This window comes from Salmo trutta, chromosome 4, assembly GCF_901001165.1.
Source record: "Salmo trutta chromosome 4, fSalTru1.1, whole genome shotgun sequence".
NCBI lineage: Eukaryota > Metazoa > Chordata > Actinopteri > Salmoniformes > Salmonidae > Salmo > Salmo trutta.
Window position 1 is genome coordinate 1636129 of NC_042960.1, and position 23315 is coordinate 1659443.

General features: G+C 41.7%; 2 protein-coding genes across 3 annotated transcripts; both read right to left on the minus strand.

Annotated features, from left to right (window-relative positions):
- Positions 1 to 569: 569 nt before the first annotated feature.
- LOC115190497 (C-type lectin domain family 4 member M-like) lies at positions 570 to 14219 on the minus strand. 2 transcript variants are annotated; one of them, XM_029748768.1, is made up of 6 exons: positions 13925 to 14219; positions 12605 to 12700; positions 5157 to 5321; positions 4898 to 5040; positions 4662 to 4765; positions 570 to 1125 (listed from the first exon to the last, which is right to left on the minus strand). In XM_029748768.1, the coding sequence occupies exons 1-6, from the start codon at positions 14025 to 14027 to the stop codon at positions 966 to 968; spliced, it is 771 nt and encodes a 256-aa protein (XP_029604628.1). In that variant the 5' UTR covers positions 14028 to 14219; the 3' UTR covers positions 570 to 965. The 2 variants fall into 2 exon arrangements, with proteins under 2 accessions (XP_029604628.1, XP_029604629.1); XM_029748769.1 differs by lacking the exon at positions 12605 to 12700.
- A 4419-nt stretch (positions 14220 to 18638) lies between these two features.
- LOC115190523 (CD209 antigen-like protein A) lies at positions 18639 to 22962 on the minus strand. Its single transcript, XM_029748770.1, has 4 exons — positions 22856 to 22962; positions 22593 to 22735; positions 22353 to 22456; positions 18639 to 19661 (listed from the first exon to the last, which is right to left on the minus strand). The coding sequence occupies exons 1-4, from the start codon at positions 22875 to 22877 to the stop codon at positions 19502 to 19504; spliced, it is 429 nt and encodes a 142-aa protein (XP_029604630.1). The 5' UTR covers positions 22878 to 22962; the 3' UTR covers positions 18639 to 19501.
- Between the last annotated feature and the right edge of the window lie 353 nt (positions 22963 to 23315).

The window sequence follows — 23315 nt, forward strand, 5'->3', positions numbered from 1 at the left end:
CCACTACAGTTGATAGAATGTTTTAAGAATCCAATCACCTTCAAGCAGGAAGTTGTTAGACCTAACAGGATATTCTAAACACAGTGATATAACATGATAGCTGCTTCACAACAAGTAGTGTCGAGTGCAGCCTTTCATCCTATCACTTTGACAGGCCTGTTTGTGGCTTCCACAGCCTTCAAAAGGAGTTCACATTATGGCTCGTACTCTCTCTATCCCATCGATAGGGGCCCTTTTCTTTTATCTATGCTGTGTGTGTGTGACATCAGTGTGAAGAGTTAGTCAGAGATGTGTGTGGGACATCTGTCTGCATCTTTATCAGAAAAGGGGAACTTCACACGTGTGTCTGTGTGTGTGTTTGCCTGCGTGCAGTGTGTATCCTCTCAGTACTGTTCTGCCTTCTGTCTGTGTCCAACTGCAAGTCACATTGTTTAAACAATCCAATCACATTCAATCAGGAAGCTGGTAAACCTGCTAGGTTCCTTTCTTACTTAATCTGAGCATTAGTAAGAAGATGAACTAAAGAGATTTATGCTAATAATTGATTATGAAAAAAGCACAAGCCTATGGCAAATCACATAACATGTTTCTTTTTAAAACAATGAATGCAAGCATTTTACAGATGACAGTATGTCTACACACTGTTTAACTAGAGAGAGATACTGTAGCACTCTATATAATGAGCTACTGTATAACTCTTCACAATTATGTTAAGAGGTAAATGCTATGTCATAATATTTATCTACAGGCTCAGAATACCCAATATTACCATCAGCACAGTCCTAGTTACAGTCTATCCTGGTACACCACAATTATCAGGTTGTTTTGTCGCCCAGTACAGTACCTACAGTGTGTTGGTGTGTGTGTGTGTCTTAGAGAGAGAGAGAGAATGAAGTTGTGTGCATGTGTAAGGTGCTGTATGTGTGCACGTCCTCCCACCAGCCTCCTCTGTTGTCATGGTGTTGTTAAACCACCTTCTCACAAATCCAGTAACGATTGAGTAAACATGACTGGTCATTCCATGCCTTTACAGGACGCCATGTGACTGTGTTCAACTCAACACAGTCCTCCTCCCCATTTTCTGGGTTGTCACGACCATTATCAGGCTGCTGTGAGAACCAGTAACTACAGGGTAAACAAGACAGAGAAAATAAAATAATTACAATTTTATTATGTCACATGCGCAAAATAGAACAGGTGTAGACTTTACCATGAAATGCTTAGGTACGGGTCCTTCCCAAACAATGCAGAGTTAAACAGTAAAACATATATTAATTAAACATTTGCTATATAAAAAAAGGAAAATATTAACACAAAATAAAAAGTGACAAGGCAATCAGGATAGGTAATAAACAGAGTAGCACAGTGAGTGTGAAGAATGTGAAAGAGTGTGAAATAGTGTGAAAGTGTGTGTTTACGTGTTAAATGCTATTTCTAGGGGGTTTAAGGTTATGGTTAGAATTAGTGTTAGGATTAGAATTACATTAAGGGTTAGGTTTAGGAGCTAGAGTTAGTTTTAGGGTTATGTTAGGGTTAAGTTTAGGGTTAGTTTTAGTGTTAGGGTAAGGAGCTAAGGTTAGGTTTAGGAGCTAGGGTTAGTTTTAGGGTTATGGTTAGGTTTAGGGTTAGTTTTAGGGTTAGGGTATGGAGCTAGGATTAGGTTTAGGAGCTAGGGTTAGTTTTAGGGTTATGGTTAGGGTTAGGTTTAGGGTTAGTTTTAGGGTTAGGGTGAGGAGCTAGGGTTAGGTTTAGGAGATAGGATTAGTTTTAGGGTTATGGTTAGGGTTAGGTTTAGAGTAAGAGTACGGGTTAGGGGTTAGGGAAAATAAGGTTTTGAATGGGACTGAATTGTGGCGTCAATACACGTGTGTGTGTGTATTTTGTGTGTACATGTATGTGTGTGTTTGAGTATCAGTGTAAGTATGTGTGAGTGTGTGGGTATAGTCTAGTGAGTGTGTGGGTAGAGTCTAGTGAGTGTGTGGGCAGAGTCTAGTGAGTGTGTGGGTAGAGTCTAGTGAGTGTGTGGGTATAGTCTAGTGAGTGTGTGGGTAGAGTCTAGTGAGTGTGTGGGTAGAGTCTAGTGAGTGTGTGGGCAGAGTCTAGTGAGTGTGTCGGTAGATTCTAGTGAGTGTGTGGGTAGAGTCTAGTGAGTGTGTGGATAGAGTCTCGTGAGTGTGTGGGTAGAGTCTAGTGAGTGTGTGGGTAGAGTCCAGTGAGTGTGTGGGTAGAGTCCAGTGAGTGTGTGGGTAGAGTCTAGTGAGTGTGTGGGTAGAGTCCAGTGAGTGTGTGGGTAGAGTCTAGTGAGTGTGTGGGAAGAGTCTAGTGAGTGAGTGGCTACTGTCTAGTGAGTGTGTGGGTAGAGTCTAGTGAGTGTGTGGGTAGAGTCTAGTGAGTGTGTGGGTAGAGTCTAGTGAGTGTGTGGGTAGAGTCTAGTGAGTATGTGGGTAGAGTCTAGAGAGTGTGTGGGTAGAGTCTAGTGAGTGTGTGGGTAGAGTCTAGTGAGTATGTGGGTAGAGTCTAGTGAGTGTGTGGGTAGAGTCTAGTGAGTGTGTGGGTAGAGTCTAGTGAGTATGTGGGTAGAGTCTAGTGAGTGTGTGGGTAGAGTCTAGTGAGTGTGTGGGTAGAGTCTAGTGAGTGTGTGGGTAGAGTCTAGTGAGTGTGTGGGTAGAGTCTAGTGAGTGTGTGGGTAGAGTCTAGTGAGTGTGTGGGTAGAGTCTAGTGAGTGTGTGGGTAGAGTCTAGTGAGTGTGTGGGTAGAGTCTAGTGAGTGTGTGGGCAGAGTCTAGTGAGTGTGTCGGTAGATTCTAGTGAGTGTGTGGGTAGAGTCTAGTGAGTGTGTGGATAGAGTCTCGTGAGTGTGTGGGTAGAGTCTAGTGAGTGTGTGGGTAGAGTCCAGTGAGTGTGTGGGTAGAGTCCAGTGAGTGTGTGGGTAGAGTCTAGTGAGTGTGTGGGTAGAGTCCAGTGAGTGTGTGGGTAGAGTCTAGTGAGTGTGTGGGAAGAGTCTAGTGAGTGAGTGGCTACTGTCTAGTGAGTGTGTGGGTAGAGTCTAGTGAGTGTGTGGGTAGAGTCTAGTGAGTGTGTGGGTAGAGTCTAGTGAGTGTGTGGGTAGAGTCTAGTGAGTATGTGGGTAGAGTCTAGAGAGTGTGTGGGTAGAGTCTAGTGAGTGTGTGGGTAGAGTCTAGTGAGTATGTGGGTAGAGTCTAGTGAGTGTGTGGGTAGAGTCTAGTGAGTGTGTGGGTAGAGTCTAGTGAGTATGTGGGTAGAGTCTAGTGAGTGTGTGGGTAGAGTCTAGTGAGTGTGTGGGTAGAGTCTAGTGAGTGTGTGGGTAGAGTCTAGTGAGTGTGTGGGTAGAGTCTAGTGAGTGTGTGGGTAGAGTCCAGTGAGTGTGTGGGTAGAGTCTAGTGAGTGTGTGGGTAGAGTCTAGTGAGTGTGTGGGTAGAGTCTAGTGAGTGTGTGGGTAGAGTCTAGTGAGTGTGTGGGTAGAGTCTAGTGAGTGTGTGGGTAGAGTCCAGTGAGACTGTGGGTAGAGTCTAGTGAGTGTGTAGGTAGAGTCTAGTGAGTGTGCATAGAGTCAGTGTAAAAAAATAAAAAAAAGGTGTCAATGTAAATACAGACATGTTTATTCAGCTTTAAAAGGAGCACAGCCTTTTTTGGACCAAGATCCAACACTTTATTTGTATTTTTTATGACATTTTAAGATATATCTTTAGTGCTTGTGGAATGACATCTTCGAACATGATTTGAAGCAACATGTAATTTGTTAAAGGTGTCTATCACACCTGGATGATCAAATCTCACCTTGTAGTCATTGGATTATGAACAACCCAGAGAATCAGTCCTACTCCTTACGCTGAGGTGAGTGTTATTAGAGCACTAGTCTATTTCCTTGGGGTGGTCAGTGTTATTATAGAGCAGTAGACTCTTACCTTGGGATGGTCAGTGTTATTATAGAGCTGTAGTCTCTAACCTTGGGGTGGTCAGTGTTATTAGAGCAGTAGTCTCTTACCTTGGGGTGGTCAGTGTTATTATAGAGCAGTAGTCTATTACCTTATGGTGGTCAGTGTTATTATAGATCAGTAGTCTATTACCTTGGGGTGGACAGTGTTATTATAGAGCAGTAGTCTCTTACCTTGGGGTGGTCAGTGTTATTATAGAGCAGTAATCTGTTACCTTGGGGTGGTCAGTGTTATTATAGAGCAGTAGTCTCTTTCCTTGTGGTGGTCAGTGTTATTATAGAGCAGTAGTCTCTTTCCTTGGGGTGGTCAGTGTTATTATAGAGCAGTAGTCTCTTACCTTGGGGTGGTCAGTGTTATTATAGAGCAGTAATCTGTTACTTTGGGGTGGTCAGTGTTATTATAGAGCAGTAGTCTCTTTCCTTGGGGTGGTCAGTGTTATAATAGAGCAGTAATCTGTTACCTTGGGGTGGTCAGTGTTATTATAGAGCAGTAATCTCTTACCTTGGGGTGGTCAGTGTTGTTATAGAGCAGTAGTGTCTTACCTTGGGGTGGTCAGTGTTATTATAGAGCAGTAGTCTCTTACCTTGGGGTGGTCAGTGTTATTATAGAACAGTAGTCTGTTACCTTGGGGTGGTCAGTGTTATTATAGAGCAGTAATTTGTTACCTTGGGGTGGTCAGTGTTATTATAGAGCAGTAATCTCTTACCTTGGGGTGGTCAGTGGGGTGCCGTCCACCCATTTCCAGGTCTCCTCAGTAACAGAGTCAGTCAGACCAATCCAGGCTCTCTTATTGAAGCTTAAGAGAAACTGCTGTTGGTGAGAAAGATACTGATATTGTCAACTACTATAGACTACATGTGTTAAATACTGGAAGATACATTACTGACAAAGAGATGTTTGATTCACTCACTCACTCACTCACTCACTCACTCACTCACTCACCTGTTCCATATCACTGTTTATGATCACCAGGTCTGCTCCTCTCTCCAGACAGTCCTGTCTGCTCTCCTTCCAGGTTTTTTTCTCAGTAGAGATGAAGTACCACCTGGAGATAAACCTCTGCCAGCCTTCAGGACAGGTTTGTTCTACAACACAAAAACATGCATTTCCATCTTATTATTCTGCACCTATTATTGTAGAATAAGAACACAAGTTTACCATTAGATATGTGATGTTATGATCATTTATCAGGTAAACTCACTCAGATTAGAGAACTTTGTCATGAGATCATCTCTTTCCTTCTGTAGCTGGACTCTCTCTTCAGTCAGGGTGTTGTAACTGGTCTGTAGCTGGACTCTCTCTTCAGTCAGGGTGTTGTAACTGGTCTGTAGCTGGTCTCTCTCTGCAGTCTCATTGCCTCTGTTATCTGGAAAGCATTGATACATCTAGCTCCTGGTTAATTCACTCACAAAATAGTAATTCAAGAAATCTAAATGCATATTCCCATGATAATGACTGAGATGATTGGCATTCAGTGTGAACAGTTATCTTTCATTTATTGACATTTTATTTTTACAGTCTATTTTGAAATGAGGTAAGCCTAACTTGGTGTAGGAAGCTGTTAAAAATATAACTTGTTCTTGAGACAATGTGGATATAGTCAGACGTTGCAATCGGAGGATGCATTTTATGTGTATTCTATAAAGAGATAAAAATGGCGCCATCTGTCGGTCTAAACTTGAGAAATTATGATGTCATGAACAAATATCACTCCACCACTGCTTATAAAAGACATGATTGACGTCGCGAAAAGAGGTTAGACTATCAACTGATCGTTGATGTTGATGATTGATGTAAATCTGCTAGTTAGCTAGATCAATAATTATTTCACTGATTGGGATTTAATCTTCAATGTTCTCAAATCATAACTTCATAATATAGCCTGACCTTCATGGTCCCTCTTCATATTACCTTCAGCTTAAAAAGGCTTTATAAAGCATTCCTAATGCTTTCATAAGCACTACAGTCGTGGCCAAAAGTTTTGAGAATGACACAAATATTAATTTCCACAAAGTTTGCTGCTTCAGTGTCTTTAGATATTTTTGTCAGATGTTACTAGGGAATTCTGAAGTATAATTACAAGCATTTCATAAGTGTCAAAGGCTTTTATTGACAATTACATGAAGTTGATGCAAAGAGACTTGCAGTGAGTCTTGCAAAGAGTCTTGCAATATTTGCAGTGTTGACCCTTCTTTTTGAAGACCTCTGCAATCCGCCCTGGTATGCTGTCAATTAACTTCTGGGCCACATCCAAATCAAATCAAATCAAATCAAATGTATTTGTCACATACACATGGTTAGCAGAAGTTAATGCGAGTGTAGTGAAATGCTTGTGCTTCTAGTTCCGACCATGCAGTAATATCTAACAAGTAATCTAGCCTAACAATTTCATAACTACCTTATATACACAAGTGTTAAGGAATGAATAAGAATATGTACATAAAAATATATGAATGAGTGATGGCAGAACGGCATAGGAAAGATGAAGTAGATGGTATAGAGTACAGTATATACAAATGCTATGAGTAATGTAGGGTATGTAAACATTATATAAAGTGGCATTGTTTAAAGTGGCTAGTGATACATTTATTACATCAATTTTTCCATTATTAAAGTGGCTAGAGTTGAGTCATTATGTTGGCAGCAGCCACTCCATGTTAGTGATGGCTGTTTAACAGTCTGATGGCCTTGAGATAGAAGCTGTTTTCCAGTCTCTCGGTCCCTGCTTTGATGCACCTGTACTGACCTCGCCTTCTGGATGATAGTGGGGTGAACAGGCAGTGGCTCAGGTGGTTGTTGTCCTTGATGATCTTTTTGGCCATCCTGTGACATCGGGTGGTGTAGGTGTCCTGGAGGGCAGGTAGTTTGCCCCCGGTGATGCGTTGTGCAGACCTCACTACCCTCTGGAGAGCCTTATGGTTGTGGGCGGAGTAGTTGCCGTACCAGGTGGTGGCACAGCCCGACAGGATGCTCTCGATTGTGCATCTGTAAAAGTTTGTGAGTGTTTTTGGTGACAAGCCAAATTTCTTCAGCCTCCAGAGGTTGAAAAGGCGCTGCTGCGCCTTCTTTACCCACTGTCTGTGTGGGCGGACCATTTCAGTTTGTCCGTGATGTTGTAACGCCCTGGCCATAGAGAGGGGTTTTTTGTTCTCTATTTTGGTTAGGCCAGGGTGTTACATGGGTGGGCGTTCTATGTTTATTTTTCTATGTTGGTTTGTTTCTTTGGTTTGGCCGTGTGTGGCTCCCAATCAAGCACAGCTGTAGTTTGTTGTTGCTGATTGGGAGTCATACATAGGCAGCCTGTTTTTCCTTTGGGTTTGTGGGTGATTGATTTCTGTTTAGTGTTTGCACCTGACAGAACTGTTTGGCTGTCGGTTTCTTGTTTTTTGTTGTATAGTGTTTTTTCGTATATTAAATCATTTACGATGAACACATCCTCCGCTGCACCTTGGTCTCATTCCGACGACGGCCGTTACAGATGTGTACGCCGAGGAACTTAAAACTTTCCACCTTCTCCACTACTGTCCCGTTGATGTGAATAGGGAGTGGGTGACTATATTGGAGTGGGTCTAGGGTGTCAGGTAGGGTGGAGGTGATATAGTCCTTGACTAGTCTCTCAAAGCACTTCATGATGACGGAAGTGAGTGCTACGGGATGATAGTCATTTAGCTCAGTTACGTTAGTTTCTTGGGAACAGGAACAATGGTGGCCCTATTGAAGCATGAGGATTGATTGAATATGTCCGTAAACACACCAGCCAGCTGGTCTGCGCATGCTCTGAGGACGCGGCTGGGGATGCCGTCTGGGCCTGCAGCCTTGCGAGCGTTAACACGTTTAAATGTTTTACTCACGTTAGCTACAGTGAAGGAGAGCCCGCAGTTTTTGGTAGCGTGCCATGTCAGTGGCACTGTGTTGTCCTCAAAGCGAGCAAAGAAGTTGTTAAGTTTGTCTGGGAGCAAGACATCGTAGTCCGCGACGGGGCTGGTTTTTCTTTTGTAGTCCGTGATTGACTGTAGACCCTGTCACATACCTCTCGTGTCTGAGTCGTTGAATTGCGACTCTACTTTCTCTCTATACTGACACTTAGGTTGATTGATTGCCTTGCGGAGGGAATAGCTACACTGTTTGTATTCGGTCATGTTACCGGTCACCTTGCCCTGATTAAAAGCAGTGGTTCGACATCCTGACTGATGGCATCCCATTCTTGGATAATCAATGCTTGGAGTTTGTCAGAATTTCTGGGTTTTTGTTTGTCCACCCACCTCTTGAGGATTGACCACAAGTTCTCAATGGGATTAAGGTCTGGGAGTTTCCTGGCCATGGACCCAAAATATCAATGTTTTGTTCCCAAAGCCACTTAGTTATCACTTTTGCCTTACGACAAGGTGCTCCATCATGCTGGAAAAGGCATTGTTCGTCACCAAACTGTTCCTGGATGGTTGGGTCTTCCTGTCTGGGTTGGCGCCCCCCCTTGGGTTGTGCCATGCTGGAGATTTTTGTGGGCTATACTCGGCCTTGTCTTAGGACGGTAAGTTGGTGGTTGTAGACATCCCTCTAGTGGTGTGGGGGCTGTGCTTTGGCAAAGTGGGTGGGGTTATATCCTGCCTGTTTGGCCCTGTCCGGGGGTATCATCGGATGGGGCCACAGTGTCTTCTGATCCATCCTGTCTCAGCCTCCAGTATTTATGCTGCAGTAGTTTATGTGTCGGGGGGCTAGGGTCAGTCTCTTACATCTGGAGTATTTCTCTTGTCTTATCCAGGGTGTCCTGTGTGAATTTATATATGCTCTCTCTAATTCTCTCTTTCTCTCTTTCTTTCTTTCTCTCGGAGTACCTGAGCCCTAGGACCATGCCTCAGGACTACCTGGCATGATGACTCCTTGCTGTAACAGGCTATTATAACAGGCTATGAGGCTATGAGGACTGGCCACCCCTGATAGCCTGGTTCCTCTCTAGGTTTCTTCCTAGGTTTTTTGCCTTTCTAGGGAGTTTTTCCTAGGGAGTTTTTCCAAGACACCGTGCTTCTTTCACATGCATTGCTTGCTGTTTGGGGTTTTAGGCTGGGTTTCTGTACAGCACTTTGAGATTTCAGCTGATGTACGAAAGGCTATATAAATAAATTTGATTTCATTTGATTTGGGAAAAGTTGCTCTCGAAGGATGTGTTGGTGCCATTCTTTATTCATGGCTGTGTTCTTAGGCAAAATTGTGAGTGAGCCCACTCCCTTGGCTGAGAAGCAACCCCACACATGAATGGTCTCTGGATACTTTACTGTTGGCATGACACAGGACTGATGGTAGCGCTCACCTTGTCTTCTCCAGACAAGCTTTTTTCCATATGCCCCAAACAATCGGAAAGGGGATTCATTAGAGGAAATGACTTTACCCCAGTCCTCAGCAGTCCAATCCTTGTACCTTTTGCAGAATATCAGTCTGTCCGTGATGTTTTTCCTGGAGAGAAATGGCTTCTTTGCTGCCATTCTTGACACCAGGTCATCCTCCAAAAGTCTTCGCCTCACTGTGCGTGCAAATGCACTCACCCCTGCCTTCTGCTATTCCTGAGCAAGCTCTGTACTAGTGGTGCCCCGATCCCGCAGCTGAATCAACTTTAGGAGACGGTCCTGGCGCTTGCTGGACTTTCTTGGGCGCCCTGAAGCCTTCTTCACAACAATTGAACCGCTCTCTTTGAAATTCTTGATGATCCGATAAATGGTTGATTTACGTGCAATCTTACTGGCATGATTCCAAACACCAACCTCCTTTTGAAGCTTCCAGTCTGTTATTTGAACTCAGTCAGCATAACAGAGTGATCTCCAGCCTTGTCCTCGTCAACACTCAGACCTGTGTTAACGAGAGAATCACTGACATGATGTCAGCTGGTCCTTTTGTGGCAGGGCTGAAATGCAGTTGAAATGTTTTTTGGGGATTCAGTTCATTTGCATGGCAAAGAGGGACATTGCAATTAATTGCAATTCATCTGATCACTCTTCATAACATTCTGGAGTATATGCAAATTGCCATCATACAAACTGAGGCAGCAGACTTTGTGAAAATTAATATTTGTGTCATTCTCCAAACTTTTGGCCACGACTGTACATCAATGTGTTATATAGCATATATAAGTGCATGTTATGCTTTATAAAGGGTTCATAAACGTGGCATAACTGTGTGACAATATCACCCATGTCAAATGTGACATAACCCCACTATGTTGAATATGATATAAACATGTGCTTTATAAATAGTGAAATGCTGTGCTGAAGTATGAAACACGCTCTAAAGTTAAGTTATTTCAGATTACACCTAATCTCGTTCCCAGACACTTCCGCCCAAATACTCGGAAGGTCTGGTAGATCAACGCATCAAACTTGGCCTTCATTAATTAGGCTAGGTTAAAAGTACATTTTAAGAAGAGAAATTAGGGCTTAGCCGTAATTATGACTTTGTGGCAGTGTGACGACCAGGGGGAATGTATTTGCTAGCAAAGGACATAGCCTAATGGCAAATATTTTACTCAGTAAGGTCGCTTACATAGAATTCTATGGTCACTCCCACTAAGGCCAACTTTGAATGGTTGATATCCCAGGCTTATACAGTGCATTCGGAAAAAAAGACACTTTGACTTTCTTACAGCCTTATTCTAAAATGTATTAAAGTGTTTTCTCCCCTCATCAATCTACACACAATACCCCATAATGACAAAGCAAAAACAGTTTTTTAGAGTTTTTGCAACTTTATTAAAAATAAAAAACAGAAATATCACATTTACATCACGAATACAGCCTTGAGATTTCTTGGGTATGATGCTACAAGCTTGGCACACCTGTATTTGGGGAGTTTCTCCCATTTTTCTCTGTAGTTTTTCTCTGTAGATCCTCTCAACCTCTGTCAGGTTGGATGGGGAGCATTGCTGCACAGCTATTTTCAAGTCTCTCCAGAGGTGTTCCATCAAAGTTCAAGTCCGGGCTTTGGCTGGGCCACTGAAGGACATTCAGAGACTTGTCCCGAAGCCATTCCTGCGTTGTCTGTCATGTGCCTTTTACTGAGGAGTGGCTTCCGTCTGGCCACTCCACCATAAAGGCCTCATTGGTGGAGTGCTGCAGAGATGGTTGTCCTTCTGGAAGGTTCTCCCATCTCCAGAGAAGAACTATGGAGCTCTGTCAGAGTGACCATCAGTTTCTTGGTCGCCTCCCTGACCAAGGCCCTTCTCCCCTGATTGCTCAGTTTGGCCAGGTGTCCAGCTCTAGGAAGGGTCCTGGTTGTTCCAAACTCCTTCCATTTAGGAATGATGGAGGCCACTGTGTTCTTGGGGACCTTCAATGCTGCAGAAATTTCTTGGAACCCTTCCCCAGATCTGTGCCTCGACACAATCCTGTCTCGGAGCTCTATGGACAATTCCTTTGACCTCGTGGCTTGGTTTTTGCTCTGACATGCTCTGTCAACTGTGGGACCTTATATAGACAGGAGTATGCCTTTCCAAATCATGTCCAATCAATTGAATTTACCACAGGTGGACTCCAATCAAGTTGTAGAAACATCTCAAGGATGATCAATGGAAACAGGATGCACCTGAGCTCAATTTCGAGTCTCAAAGCAAAGGGTCTGAATACTTATGTAAATAAGGTATTTATGTTTTTTTGTTTTTTTATACATTTGGAAAAAAATCTGGGGCTACAGGGTAGCAATGAACCCTGAGACGGGATTGCTAGCAAGGCTGGAAATTGAAAACATCAAAATCTAATAATTTCAATTTCTCAAACAATCAACTATTTTACACCATTTAAAAGATAAACATCTCCTTAATCTAACCACATTGTTCGATTTTCAAAGAGGCTTTACGGCAAAAGCATAAAGTTAGATTATGTTAGGACAGTACATAGCCACAAAAGTACAAACATCCATTTTCAATTCAATGTCAGGCGTCACCAAAAGCAGAAACCAGCTAAAATTATGCACTAACCTTTGACAATCTCCATCAGATGACACTCCTAGGACATTATGTTATACAATACATGCATTTTTTGTTCCATCAAGTTCATATTTATATCCAAAAACAGCATTTTACAGTAGCGGTGAAATTCAGATTTTTTTCTTCTCTGAAATGCTTCCGGTGAACAACGTTACAATTTACAAAATTACTATTCGAAAACATTGTTAAATTATAATATTGTCATTAAAATAATTATAGTTTAACATTTCGTAAATGCTACTGAATTGCCAGATTTCAAAATAACTTTACTGGGAAATCACAAGTTGCAATAAACCGGGTGCTGTGCTAAGAACAACCCTGTCATGCCCTGACCTACTCTACCATAGAAAATAACAGCTTTCTATGGTAAGTGACAATTATGCGGTATTGTGTGTAGATTTATTCAATATTTTTTCCCCTCATCAATTTTAGAATAAGGCTGTAATGTAACAAAATGTGGAAAAAGTGAAGACATCTGAATATTTCCCAAATGCACTGTAGACATGGTTTGTGTACTCAAGTAGAGCTGATGCATTTTTTATTTATTTATTGTCACATTTTTGGCAGTGCTTGACTTTGACTGAAATAGGAACCGCTACGCAGTCCCAAATGGCACCCTGTTCCCTATGTAGTGAACTGTCAAAAGTACAGTGCTAATAGGGTGTCATTTTGGCCTCACTCACAGAAAGCCAGTCTCAGGGAGATGTTGAGAATGACTTGTAGAACACACAGCACTCCTAAACACACAGCAGCCAGCCTGTAGAGTCTTAGTCTTCTATCTGCAGAGAAACAGATACACACACCATCCTACATGATGATTACAAACAGAACAAACATCATCCTACATCACTACTGACTATGATTAGATTTCTGAGAACCAAACCCCCCCGATTTAGGGTTGGCAGCGAACGTTTGCTCAAGAGTGCTGTCATCTCAATTCTGATAAACAGGAAGCTACTTTATGAAGAAATTACCAAAATTACACAATATAGCTAAAGCATGACTTAAAGAGGCTATCTGCGATTGCTGCTTACATTTTTGGGACTTTGAAATGTATAATATTAACCTATTCATTCTTTATGAATGTAACTTATAAATCCCACATGAGCTTAGTTTAACCCCATCAGGACGCAAAACATAAGCGTGTTCTACCACGGAATTGTTAGCAAACACTGTGTAGCCTCAGATGAGTAAAACTATCATTTTGATCTCATGGATGGTCAGTCCTTGAATACATACTGCAGCTCTGCCTATGAATTACATACAGTACCAGTCATACATAGCTCTGTCTATGAATTACATACAGTACCAGTCGTACATAGCTCTGCCTATGAATTACATACAGTACCAGTCATACATACTGTAGCTCTGCCTATGAATTACATACAGTACCAGTCACACATAGCTCTGCCTATGAATTACATACTGTACCAGTCATACATAGCCCTGTCTATGAATTACATACAGTACCAGTCATACATAGCTCTGTCTATGAATTTGTAAACAAACACTGTGTAGCCTCAAATGTTAGCTCTGTCTATGAATTTGAGAGTGGTTACATTTCTGCAGCGTACATTGTTTTGAGAGTGGTTACGTTTCTACCGGAATTAACGGACAGGTCACCAGGTGCACAGAGCCTGTTTCAGGTTGCCAGCCCCTCAGCTGTTTACCAAAAACAGTGGAGGGCTATCCACTGTGTTGTTGTTTAAAAATATTATTTTCAGTTGATCTTATTTAATAGTTCTACATAGTTCCAATAACTGAAGTGAAAAAATATATTGAATTGATGCATTTTAGTGTGTGTGACCCCAGCAGGTTGTAAACCCCAGGCTCTGTACCAACTGAACCACACAGAAGACAGAACAATAAAACAAGTACAAGTGTTTTTCTATGATGTGCTATTAGTGTGTGTGCACGTGCCAGCATATGTGTGTGCGTTCGTTTTGGCGTTCATACCTGTCTGCATCTGTGTGTGTGAGAGAGAGAAAGATAATTCTTTGTACCTGAGAGTTCGGTCTCAGTCTTCACGCTCCTCGTTGCTCTGTTCTGGTTTTCTTCATTAACTTTGTTTAATTCAATCACCTGTTTGTTGATGTAGTCGGCCATCTTAACTAACTGTACCGAATATCAATGATTACCCTAATAAATTAATTAATCAACTAATTCAGTCTGTCTGACCTTTAATTGTAATATATATGATTTTAACTTTTACTTATAGTATTAACTACTTGTGATTACATTTCTAACTGACTCCTAATGGTAATATCTACTGTATGATTACCTTTCTAACTGACTCCTAATGGTAATATCTACTGTATGATTCCCTTTCTAACTGACTCCTAATGGTAATATCTACTGTATGATTACCTTTCTAACTGACTCCTAATGGTAATATCTACTGTATGATTACCTTTCTAACTGACTCCTAATGGTAATATCTACTGTATGATTCTAACTTCAATGAGAAGTAGTTGAGTAGTTGCTCTGATGTGGGTCTCCATTGGTGTCTCTGATGTCTGTCTGTGGTGCACTGCAATTGAAAGAATGTTTTAAGTATCCAATCACTTTCAAGCAAGAAGTCATGTTTCATGTTCATAAGGAAGTGACATTAAGGCTCACACCCCGTGACTCACATTCAATCAGGAAGCTGGTAGAACTCAGAGATTGTTCCTTTATTTATTCGTCTGTGCCTTTGTTCTTCTTATTATAAAAGTTATTTCTGATAATAATTGAAGATGAAAAAATTAATAAACTTAGCAGAAGCATTGGAAGTAACATGACATGTTGCTAATAAAAAGAGGTAGAGAGAGAGAGAGAGATGTGTGTACAGCCTACAAGAAATGCTACATAATGAACTGTACATCTTAAGATTGACAAAAGGTATTGAGTGATATAAACCTAATTGTATTTGTGTGCGTGCATGATTCAGTGGTGTGTGTGTGTGTGTGTGTGTGTGTGTGTGTGTGTGTGTGTGTGTGTGTGTGTGTGTGTGTGTGTGTGTGTGTGTGTGTGTGTCTGCACGTGCCTTTCTCTCCAACGTCTAGTTCATAGAGCCATTCTACCAAAATATATCATCGGTCTTCAGATTCAGTAAAGAGTTCCTTCAACAGCAGTACCTACAAAAGGCCTTTTTCACAGATCCAGAACTGTGGATATGAACACTGATAGTCCCACCATTCTCTGTAGCCTGATGACCAGTAAGGTAACACCACACAGTTCTCCACTCCACCACCATAAGGGCCTCCACTCCTCCAATACCTGCAGTAGAAACAACAGAGTTAGACTGACCACTCCCTCAGACCCTAGAGGATGAACAACATAGAGTTAGACTGACCACTCTCTCAGAACCTAGACTATGAACAACACAGAGTTAGACTGACCACTCTCTCAGAACCTAAAGTATGAACAAACTGACAGACTGACCCTGTCACTAAACCTGTCCCTTTCTTTAGTCAGGGCAATGTAACGCTCTTCTAACTGGTTTTTGTCAGTTTTCTCTTGGTCTCTCTTGTTTTGCAGTTGGTCGCTCTCCCTCTGTAACTGGTCTCTCTCAGCTCAGTGACTGGTTTCAGTTCGTCCGGCAATGGTATCTGAATGTACACAGGTCAATGTTACCACTACTGGTATCTGGCTGGCTTCTGTCTTTCTCCAGACCAGTGGTGTTGTAACAGCCCTATAAATGTTTTCTCTCTTTGTTGGAGCGGGCTGAAAGAAAGAAAAGAGAAGTTCCTGGGATGTGTCCCAAATGACACTATATTACTTATATGGTGAGATGCTTTTGACCAAAGCCTTAAGTGCCCTGGTCAAACGTAGTGTACTTTAAAGAGGACAGGATGATATTTGGGACACAGAGGTTGTGGTATTTTCATAAATTTTTTGTGTGTCAACAATTTTGAAAAACTGCCGGTCCCACAAGCTATGTAATGTCTGTAAGTCTGAATTCTGATCCTTGCTTTTTGAGAACAGAACTATAGTGCGATAATATAATACATATCTATCCTATCGGCCAGGGTTAAAGTAATGCACTATACATGGAAAAGGGTCCCAAATGACACCCTAGATTCCCAAATGGCACGCTATCCCCTATATTAGTGCACTACGTTTGACCAGTGCACTAATGGAGTGTCATTTGGGACACAGACTCACTCACAGAAAGCCAGCCTCAGGGAGATATTGAGAGTGACTTGTAGAACACACAGCACTCCTAAACACACAGCAGCCAGCCTGTAGAGTCTTAGTCTTCTATCTGCAGAGGAACAGGCACACACACACACACACACACACACACACACACACACACACACACACACACACACACACACACACACACACACACACACACACACACACACACACACACACACATACAGTTACAGAAACACCATCATCCTACGTCACTAATGATTATGATTAGAATTTTGAAAGCCAAACATTTCCATTGCACCATTGGTTTTCTTTCGATTGAGGGTTGGCAGCAACAGTTTGCTCAAGCTTGTGGTCATCTCAAATCTGATAATCAGGAAGCTACTGTATGAAGAAATTACCAAAATTACACAATGTAGCCGAAGCATGATTTAAAGGGTCAATCTGCGATTGCTATATCGCATTTTATTTTTTACTTTTAAATGTATAATATTTCCCCATTGATTATTCTATGTAACTTATTCTGTAAATGCCTCAAGCTTAGTTTAACTTTCTAACCCCATCAGGACCCAACATATAAGCTTGTTTTATCATGGAACTGTTAACAAACACTGTGTAGCCTCAGATTGTTGAAACTATCATTTTGAACTCGTGGATGATCAGTCCTTGCACACACACAGTAGTTCTGTCATTTAAGAGTGGTTCCATTTTTCCAGCCCCGGCATGGTTTTTACTGTGCTGTTTAAAAAGGTTATTTTCAATTAATCACATTTAAATAGTTCAAAATAGTTTCAATACCTGAAGTAAAACAATTGAATTGATACATTTTAGTGTACGTGACCCCAGAAGGTTTTGAACACCATGCTCCGTACCAACTGAACCACCCAGAAGGTTTTGAACACCATGCTCCGTACCAACTGAACCACCCAGAAGGTTTTGAACACCATGCTCCGTACCAACTGAACCACCCAGAAGGTTTTGAACACCATGCTCCGTACCAACTGAACCACCCAGAAGGTTTTGAACACCATGCTCCGTACCAACTGAACCACCCAGAAGGTTTTGAACACCATGCTCCGTACCAACTGAACCACCCAGAAGGTTTTGAACACCATGCTCCGTACCAACTGAACCACCCAGAAGGTTTTGAACACCATGCTCCGTACCAACTGAACCACCCAGAAGGTTTTTCCTATTATCTGGGATTTGTGTGTGTGTGTGTGTGTGTGTGTGTGTGTGTGTGTGTGTGTGTGTGTGTGTGTGTGTGTGTGTGCCTGCACCTGAGTGTGTGAGAGAGAGAAAGATAGATATTTCTTAGTTCATACCTGAGAGTTGGGTCTCAGTCTTCACGCTCCTCGTTGCTCTGTTCTGGTTTTCTTCATTAACTTTGTTTAATTCAATCACCTGTTTGTTGATGTAGTCGGCCATCTTAACTAACCGTACCAAATATCAATGATTACCCAAAACAATCAATTAATCAACTAATTCATTCTGACCTCTTATTGTAATATATATGATTTTATTTATTTTACTTGTAGTATGAACTTACTGTATGATTACCTTTCTAACTGACTCCTAATGGTAATATCTACTGTATGATTACCTTTCTAACTGACTCCTAATGGTAATATCTACTGTATGATTACCTTTCTAACTGACTCCTAATGGTAATATCTACTGTATGATTACCTTTCTAACTGACTCCTAATGGTAATATCTACTGTATGATTACTTTTCTAACTGACTCCTAATGGTAATATCTACTGTATGATTACCTTTCTAACTGACTCCTAATGATAATATCTACTGTATGATTACCTTTCTAACTGACTCCTAATGATAATATCTACTGTATGATTACCTTTCTAACTGACTCCTAATGGTAATATCTACTGTATGATTACCTTTCTAACTGACTCCTAATGGTAATATCTACTGTATGATTCTAACTTTCATTGACTAGTAGGTGAGTAGTTGCTCTGATGTGCATCTCCACCAGGTTCCTCTCTGATCTCTGTCTGTTGTCCACTAACATTGATATATACAAGTATCCAGTCACCTTCAGTCAGGAAGTTAAACAAGACGGGATATTCCAAACAGAGGGATTGATATAACATGATAGCTGCATGACAACAAGTAGTGAGGAGCGCAGTCCTTCATCCTTTGACAGGCCTGTTTGTGGCTTCCCCAGTCTTCAAATGGAGTTCACATTACGTATCTTACTTTCTCTATGCCACCGATGGACATATAAGGGCTCTTTAATTCTGTCTAAGGTGTCTGTGTGTGACATCAGTGTGAAGAGTTTTTCAGAGGTGTGTGTGGGACATCTGTCTGCATCTTTATCAGAAAAGGGGAACTTCACACGTGTGTCTGTATCTGTGTGTCTGTATCTGTGTGTCTGCATCTGTGTGTCTGCATCTGTGTGTCTGCATCTGTGTGTCTGCATCTGTGTGTCTGTGTGTGTGTGTCTGTGTGTGTGTGTTTGCCTGCGTGCAGCATGTATCCTCTCAGTACTGTTCTGCCTTCCGTCTATGTGTAACGGCTTTCGTCTGAAAAATGGGACCAAAGCGCAGCGTGGTAAGTGTTCATATTTATTCAATACTGAATACACTCGAACAAAAATAAACACGAAAAAGACAACAGTTCCGTCAGGTACAGAAAACAAAACAGAAAACAACTACCCACCAACACAGGTGGGAAAAGGCTGCCTAAGTATGATTCCCAATCAGAGACAACGATAAACAGCTGCCTCTGATTGGAAACCATACTTGGCCAAAAGAAAGAAATAGAATTAATAGAATGCCTACCCCACATCACACCCTGACCAAACCAAACAGAGAAAAACGGCTCTCTCATGTCAGGGCGTGACACTATGTCCAACTGCAAGTCACATTGTTTTAACAATCCAATCACATTCAATCAGGAAGCTGGTAAACCTGCTTGGTTCCTTTCTACTTGATCTGAGCCTCATCTTTTACTGAAGAGTTGTATGCTAATAATTGATCATGAAAAAAGCACAAGCAAATCTGTGGCAAATCACATAACGTGTTTCTATTTAAAACAATGAATACAAGCATTTTACAGATGACAGTATGTCTACACACTGTTTAACTAGAGAGAGATGCATTAGCACTGTAGCAACGCTATATAATGAGCTACTGTATAACTCTTCACAAATCCAGTTATGTTGAGAGGTAAATTATATGTCAGAATATTTATATACAGGTTCAGAATACCCAATATTACCATCAGCACAGTCCTAGTTACAGTCTATCCTGGTACACAACCATTATCAGGTTGTTTTGTCCCCCAGTACAGTACCTACAGTGTGTTGGTGTGTGTGTCTTAGAGAGAGAGAGAGAATGAAGTTGTGTGCACTGTAAGGTGCTGTATGTGTGCACGTCCTCCCACCAGCCTCCTCTGTTGTCATGGTGTTGTTAAACCACCTTCTCACAAATCCATTGACGATTGTCTAAACATGACTGGTCATTCCATGCCTTTGCAGGAGGCCAGGTTTCTGTGTTCAGCTCAACACAGTCCTCCTCCCCATTTTTTGGGTCGTCACGACCATTATCAGGCTGCTGTGAGTGCCAGTAACTACAGGGTAAACAAGACAGAGAAATAATTAATAAACATGTTGATTTGTCACATGTGCCGAATACAACAGGTGTAGACTTTACCATGAAATGCTTAGTTACGGGTCCTTTCACAATAATGCAGAGTTAAAGTAATTAAGTAATTATGAAATTAAGAAATAATTTGTTAAACTTTTTTTTAATAGTAACACAACAAATAAAAAGTAACGAGTCTATATACAAGTTTTCTCCTATCACAGAAATTCAACTCTGTAACTGTTTTAAAGTCACCATTGGCCTCGTGTTATAATCCCTGATCGGTTTCCTTCCTCTCCAGTAACTGAGTTAGGAAAGATGCTTGTATCTTTGTAGTGTCTTGGTGTATTGGTACACCATTCAAAGTGTAATTATTAACTTCACCATGCTCAAAGGGATATTCAATGTTGGCTTTTTTGTTTTTTACCCATCTACCTATAGGTGTCCTTATTTGCGAGTCATTGGAAAACACCCCTTGTCTTTGTGGGTGAATCTGTGTTTGAAATTCACTGCTTGAATGAGGGTCCTTACAGATAATTGTATGTATAGGGTACAGAGATGAGGTAGTCATTCAAAAATAATGTTAAACACTATTATTGCACACAGAGTAAGTCCATGCAACCTATGTCAGTTGTTAAGCAAAATTTGACTCCTGGACTTATTTAGGGTTGCTATAACAAAAGGGTTGAAAACTTATTGACTCAAGACATTTCAGCTTTTCATTTTAAATTCATCCACAAACATTTCGAAACACATAATTCCACTTTGAAATTATGGGGTATTGTGTGTTGGCCAGTGACAAAAACATCTCAATTTAATACATTTTAAATTCAGGCTGTAACACAACAAAATGTGGAAAAAGTTGAGGGGTGTGAATACTTTCTGATGTAGTTAGGGGTAAAAGTGAGTAGGCAATCAGGATAGATAATTAACAGAATAGCAGCAGTGCATGTGAAGAGGTTGAATGTCTGTGTGTGTGCGTGTGTGTGTGTGTGTGTGTGTGTGTGTGTGTGTGTGTGGACGTGTTTACCAACTGAGGACATTTTGTTAGTCACCACAAGGTCAAATGCTATTTCTAAGGCGTTTAGGGTTAGAATTCAATTAAGGGTTAGGAGCTGGGGTTAGGGTTAGGGTTTGGTTTAGGGTAAGAGTAGGGGTTAGGGAAAATAGGATTTTGAATGGGACTGAATTGTGTCCCCACAAGGTTAGCTGTACAAGACCACACACACACACACACACACACACACACACACACTTGGCGTCAATATGCGTGTGTGTGTTTTGTGTGCGTGTGTTGGAGTATCAGTGTAGTATGTGTGAGTGTGTGGGTAGAGTCTAGTGAGTGTGTTGGTAGAGTCTAGTGAGTGTGTGGTTGGAGTCTAGTTAGTGTGTGGGTAGAGTCTAGTGAGTGTGTGGGTAGTCTAGTGAGTGTGTGGGTAGAGTCTAGTGAGTGTGTGGGTAGAGTCTAGTGAGTGTGTGGGTAGTCTAGTGAGTGTGTGGGTAGAGTCTAGTGAGTGTGTGGGTAGAGTCTAGTGAGTGTGTGGGTAGAGTCTAGTGAGTGTGTGGGTAGAGTCTAGTGAGTGTGTGGGTAGAGTCTAGTGAGTGTGTGGGTAGAGTCTAGTGAGTGTGTGGGTAGAGTCTAGTGAGCGTGTGGGTAGAGTCTAGTGAGCGTGTTGGTAGAGTCTAGTGAGCGTGTGGGTAGAGTCTAGTGAGCGTGGTGAGTGTGTGGGTAGAGTCTAGTGAGTGTGTGGGTAGAGTCTAGTGAGCGTGTGAGTACTCTAGTGAGCGTGTGGGTAGAGTCTAGTGAGCGTGTGGGTAGAGTCTAGTGAGCGTGTGGGTAGAGTCTAGTGAGTGTGTGGGTAGAGTCCAGTGAGCGTGTGGGTAGAGTCTAGTGAGCGTGTGGGTAGAGTCTAGTGAGCGTGTGGGTAGAGTCTAGTGAGTGTGTGGGTAGAGTCTAGTGAGTGTGCATAGAACGAGTGCATGAGAGTCAATGCAAATAAAATAAAACATACAAATAAAAAAGGGGTAAATAAAGTAAATAATCAGAAAACATCATCATAAATTATAGACATGTTTTTTCAGCTTTAAAATGAGCACACCCTCATCTAGCTTAGACCAACAAACATAACTTTAGTCGTATTTTTATAGCATTTTCATATTTAATAGTACTTAGTTTCTAAGATATATATATATATATATTAGTGTTAGTGGAAAGACACCAATGAGTGGAAACAACACTTTTATGAACACGATTTGAAGCAATATGTAATTTGTTAAAGGTCTCTATCACACCTGGATGCTCAAATCTCACCTTATGGTCAGTGGGGTGGTCAGTGTTATTAGAGCAGTAGTCTCTTACCTTGGGGTGGTCAGTGTTATTAGAGCAGTAGTCTCTTACCTTGGGGTGGTCAGTGTTATTAGAGCAGTAGTCTCTTACCTTGGGGTGGTCAGTGTTATTAGAGCAGTAGTCTCTTACCTTGGGGTGGTCAGTGTTATTAGAGCAGTAATCTCTTACCTTGGGGTGGTCAATGTTATTATAGAGCAGTAGTCTCTTACCTTGGGGTGGTCAGTGTTATTATAGAGCTGTAATCTCTTACCTTGGGGTGGTCAGTGTTATTATAGAGCAGTAGTCTCTTACCTTGGGGTGGTCAGTGTTATTAGAGCAGTAGTCTCTTACCTTGGGGTGGTCAGTGGGGTGCCGTCCACCCATTTCCAGGTCTCCTCAGTAACAGAGTCAGTCAGACCAATCCAGACTCCCTTATTGAGGCCAAAGAGAAACTGCTGTTGGTGAGAAAGATACTGATGTTGTCAACTACTATAGACTACATGTGTTAAATACCGGAAGGAACATTACTGACAGAGATGCTTGATTCTCTCTCTCTCCCACTCTCTCACTCTCTCAGACACAGACACACACCTGTTCCTTATCACTGTTTATGATCACCAGGTCTGCTCCTCTCTCCAGACAGTCCTCTCTGCTCTCATTCCAGGTTTTTTTCACTGTAGACAGGAAGTACCACCTGGAGTTAAACTTCTGCCAGCCTTCAGGACAGGTTTGTTCTACAAGACAAAAACATACATTTCCATCTTGTTATTCTGCACCTATTATTGAAGAATATAAACACAAGTTTACTGCGTATTAGATATGTGATGTTATGATCATTTATCAGGTAAACTCACTCAGATTAGAGAACTTTGTCATGAGATCATCTCTTTCCTTCTGAAGCTGGTCTCTCTCTTTAGTCAGGGTGTTGTAACTGGTCTGTAGCTGGTCTCTCTCTTTAGTCAGGGTGTTGTAACTGGTCTGTAGCTGGTCTCTCTCTTTAGTCAGGGTGTTGTAACTGGTCTGTAGCTGGTCTCTCTCTTTAGTCAGGGTGTTGTAACTGGTCTGTTGCTGGTCTCTCTCTTCAGTCAGGGTGTTGTAACTGGTCTGTAGCTGGTCTCTCTCTTTAGTCAGGGTGTTGTAACTGGTCTGTAGCTGGTCTCTCTCTTCAGTCAGGGTGTTGTAACTGGTCTGTAGCTGGTCTCTCTCTTTAGTCAGGGTGTTGTAACTGGTCTGTAGCTGGTCTCTCTCTTCAGTCAGGGTGTTGTAACTGGTCTGTAGCTGGTCTCTCTCTTCAGTCAGGGTGTTGTAACTGGT

Coding starts and splice junctions, on each gene's coding strand:
- LOC115190497 (XM_029748768.1), bottom strand. CDS start 14,027: ATGGCCGACTACATCAACAAACAGGTGATTGAATTAAACAAAGTTAAT. Junction 12,701..13,924: donor GACTGAGACCGAACTCTCAG/GTACAAAGAATT, acceptor GTTTCTCTGCAG/ATAGAAGACTAAGACTCTAC. Junction 5,322..12,604: donor CTCCCTGAGACTGGCTTTCT/GTGAGTGAGGCC, acceptor AATGCTTTCCAG/ATAACAGAGGCAATGAGACT.
- LOC115190523 (XM_029748770.1), bottom strand. CDS start 22,877: ATGACAAAGTTCTCTAATCTGA. Junction 22,736..22,855: donor GACAAAGTTCTCTAATCTGA/GTGAGTTTACCT, acceptor TTTGTCTTGTAG/AACAAACCTGTCCTGAAGGC. Junction 22,457..22,592: donor TAAACAGTGATAAGGAACAG/GTGTGTGTCTGT, acceptor TCTCACCAACAG/CAGTTTCTCTTTGGCCTCAA.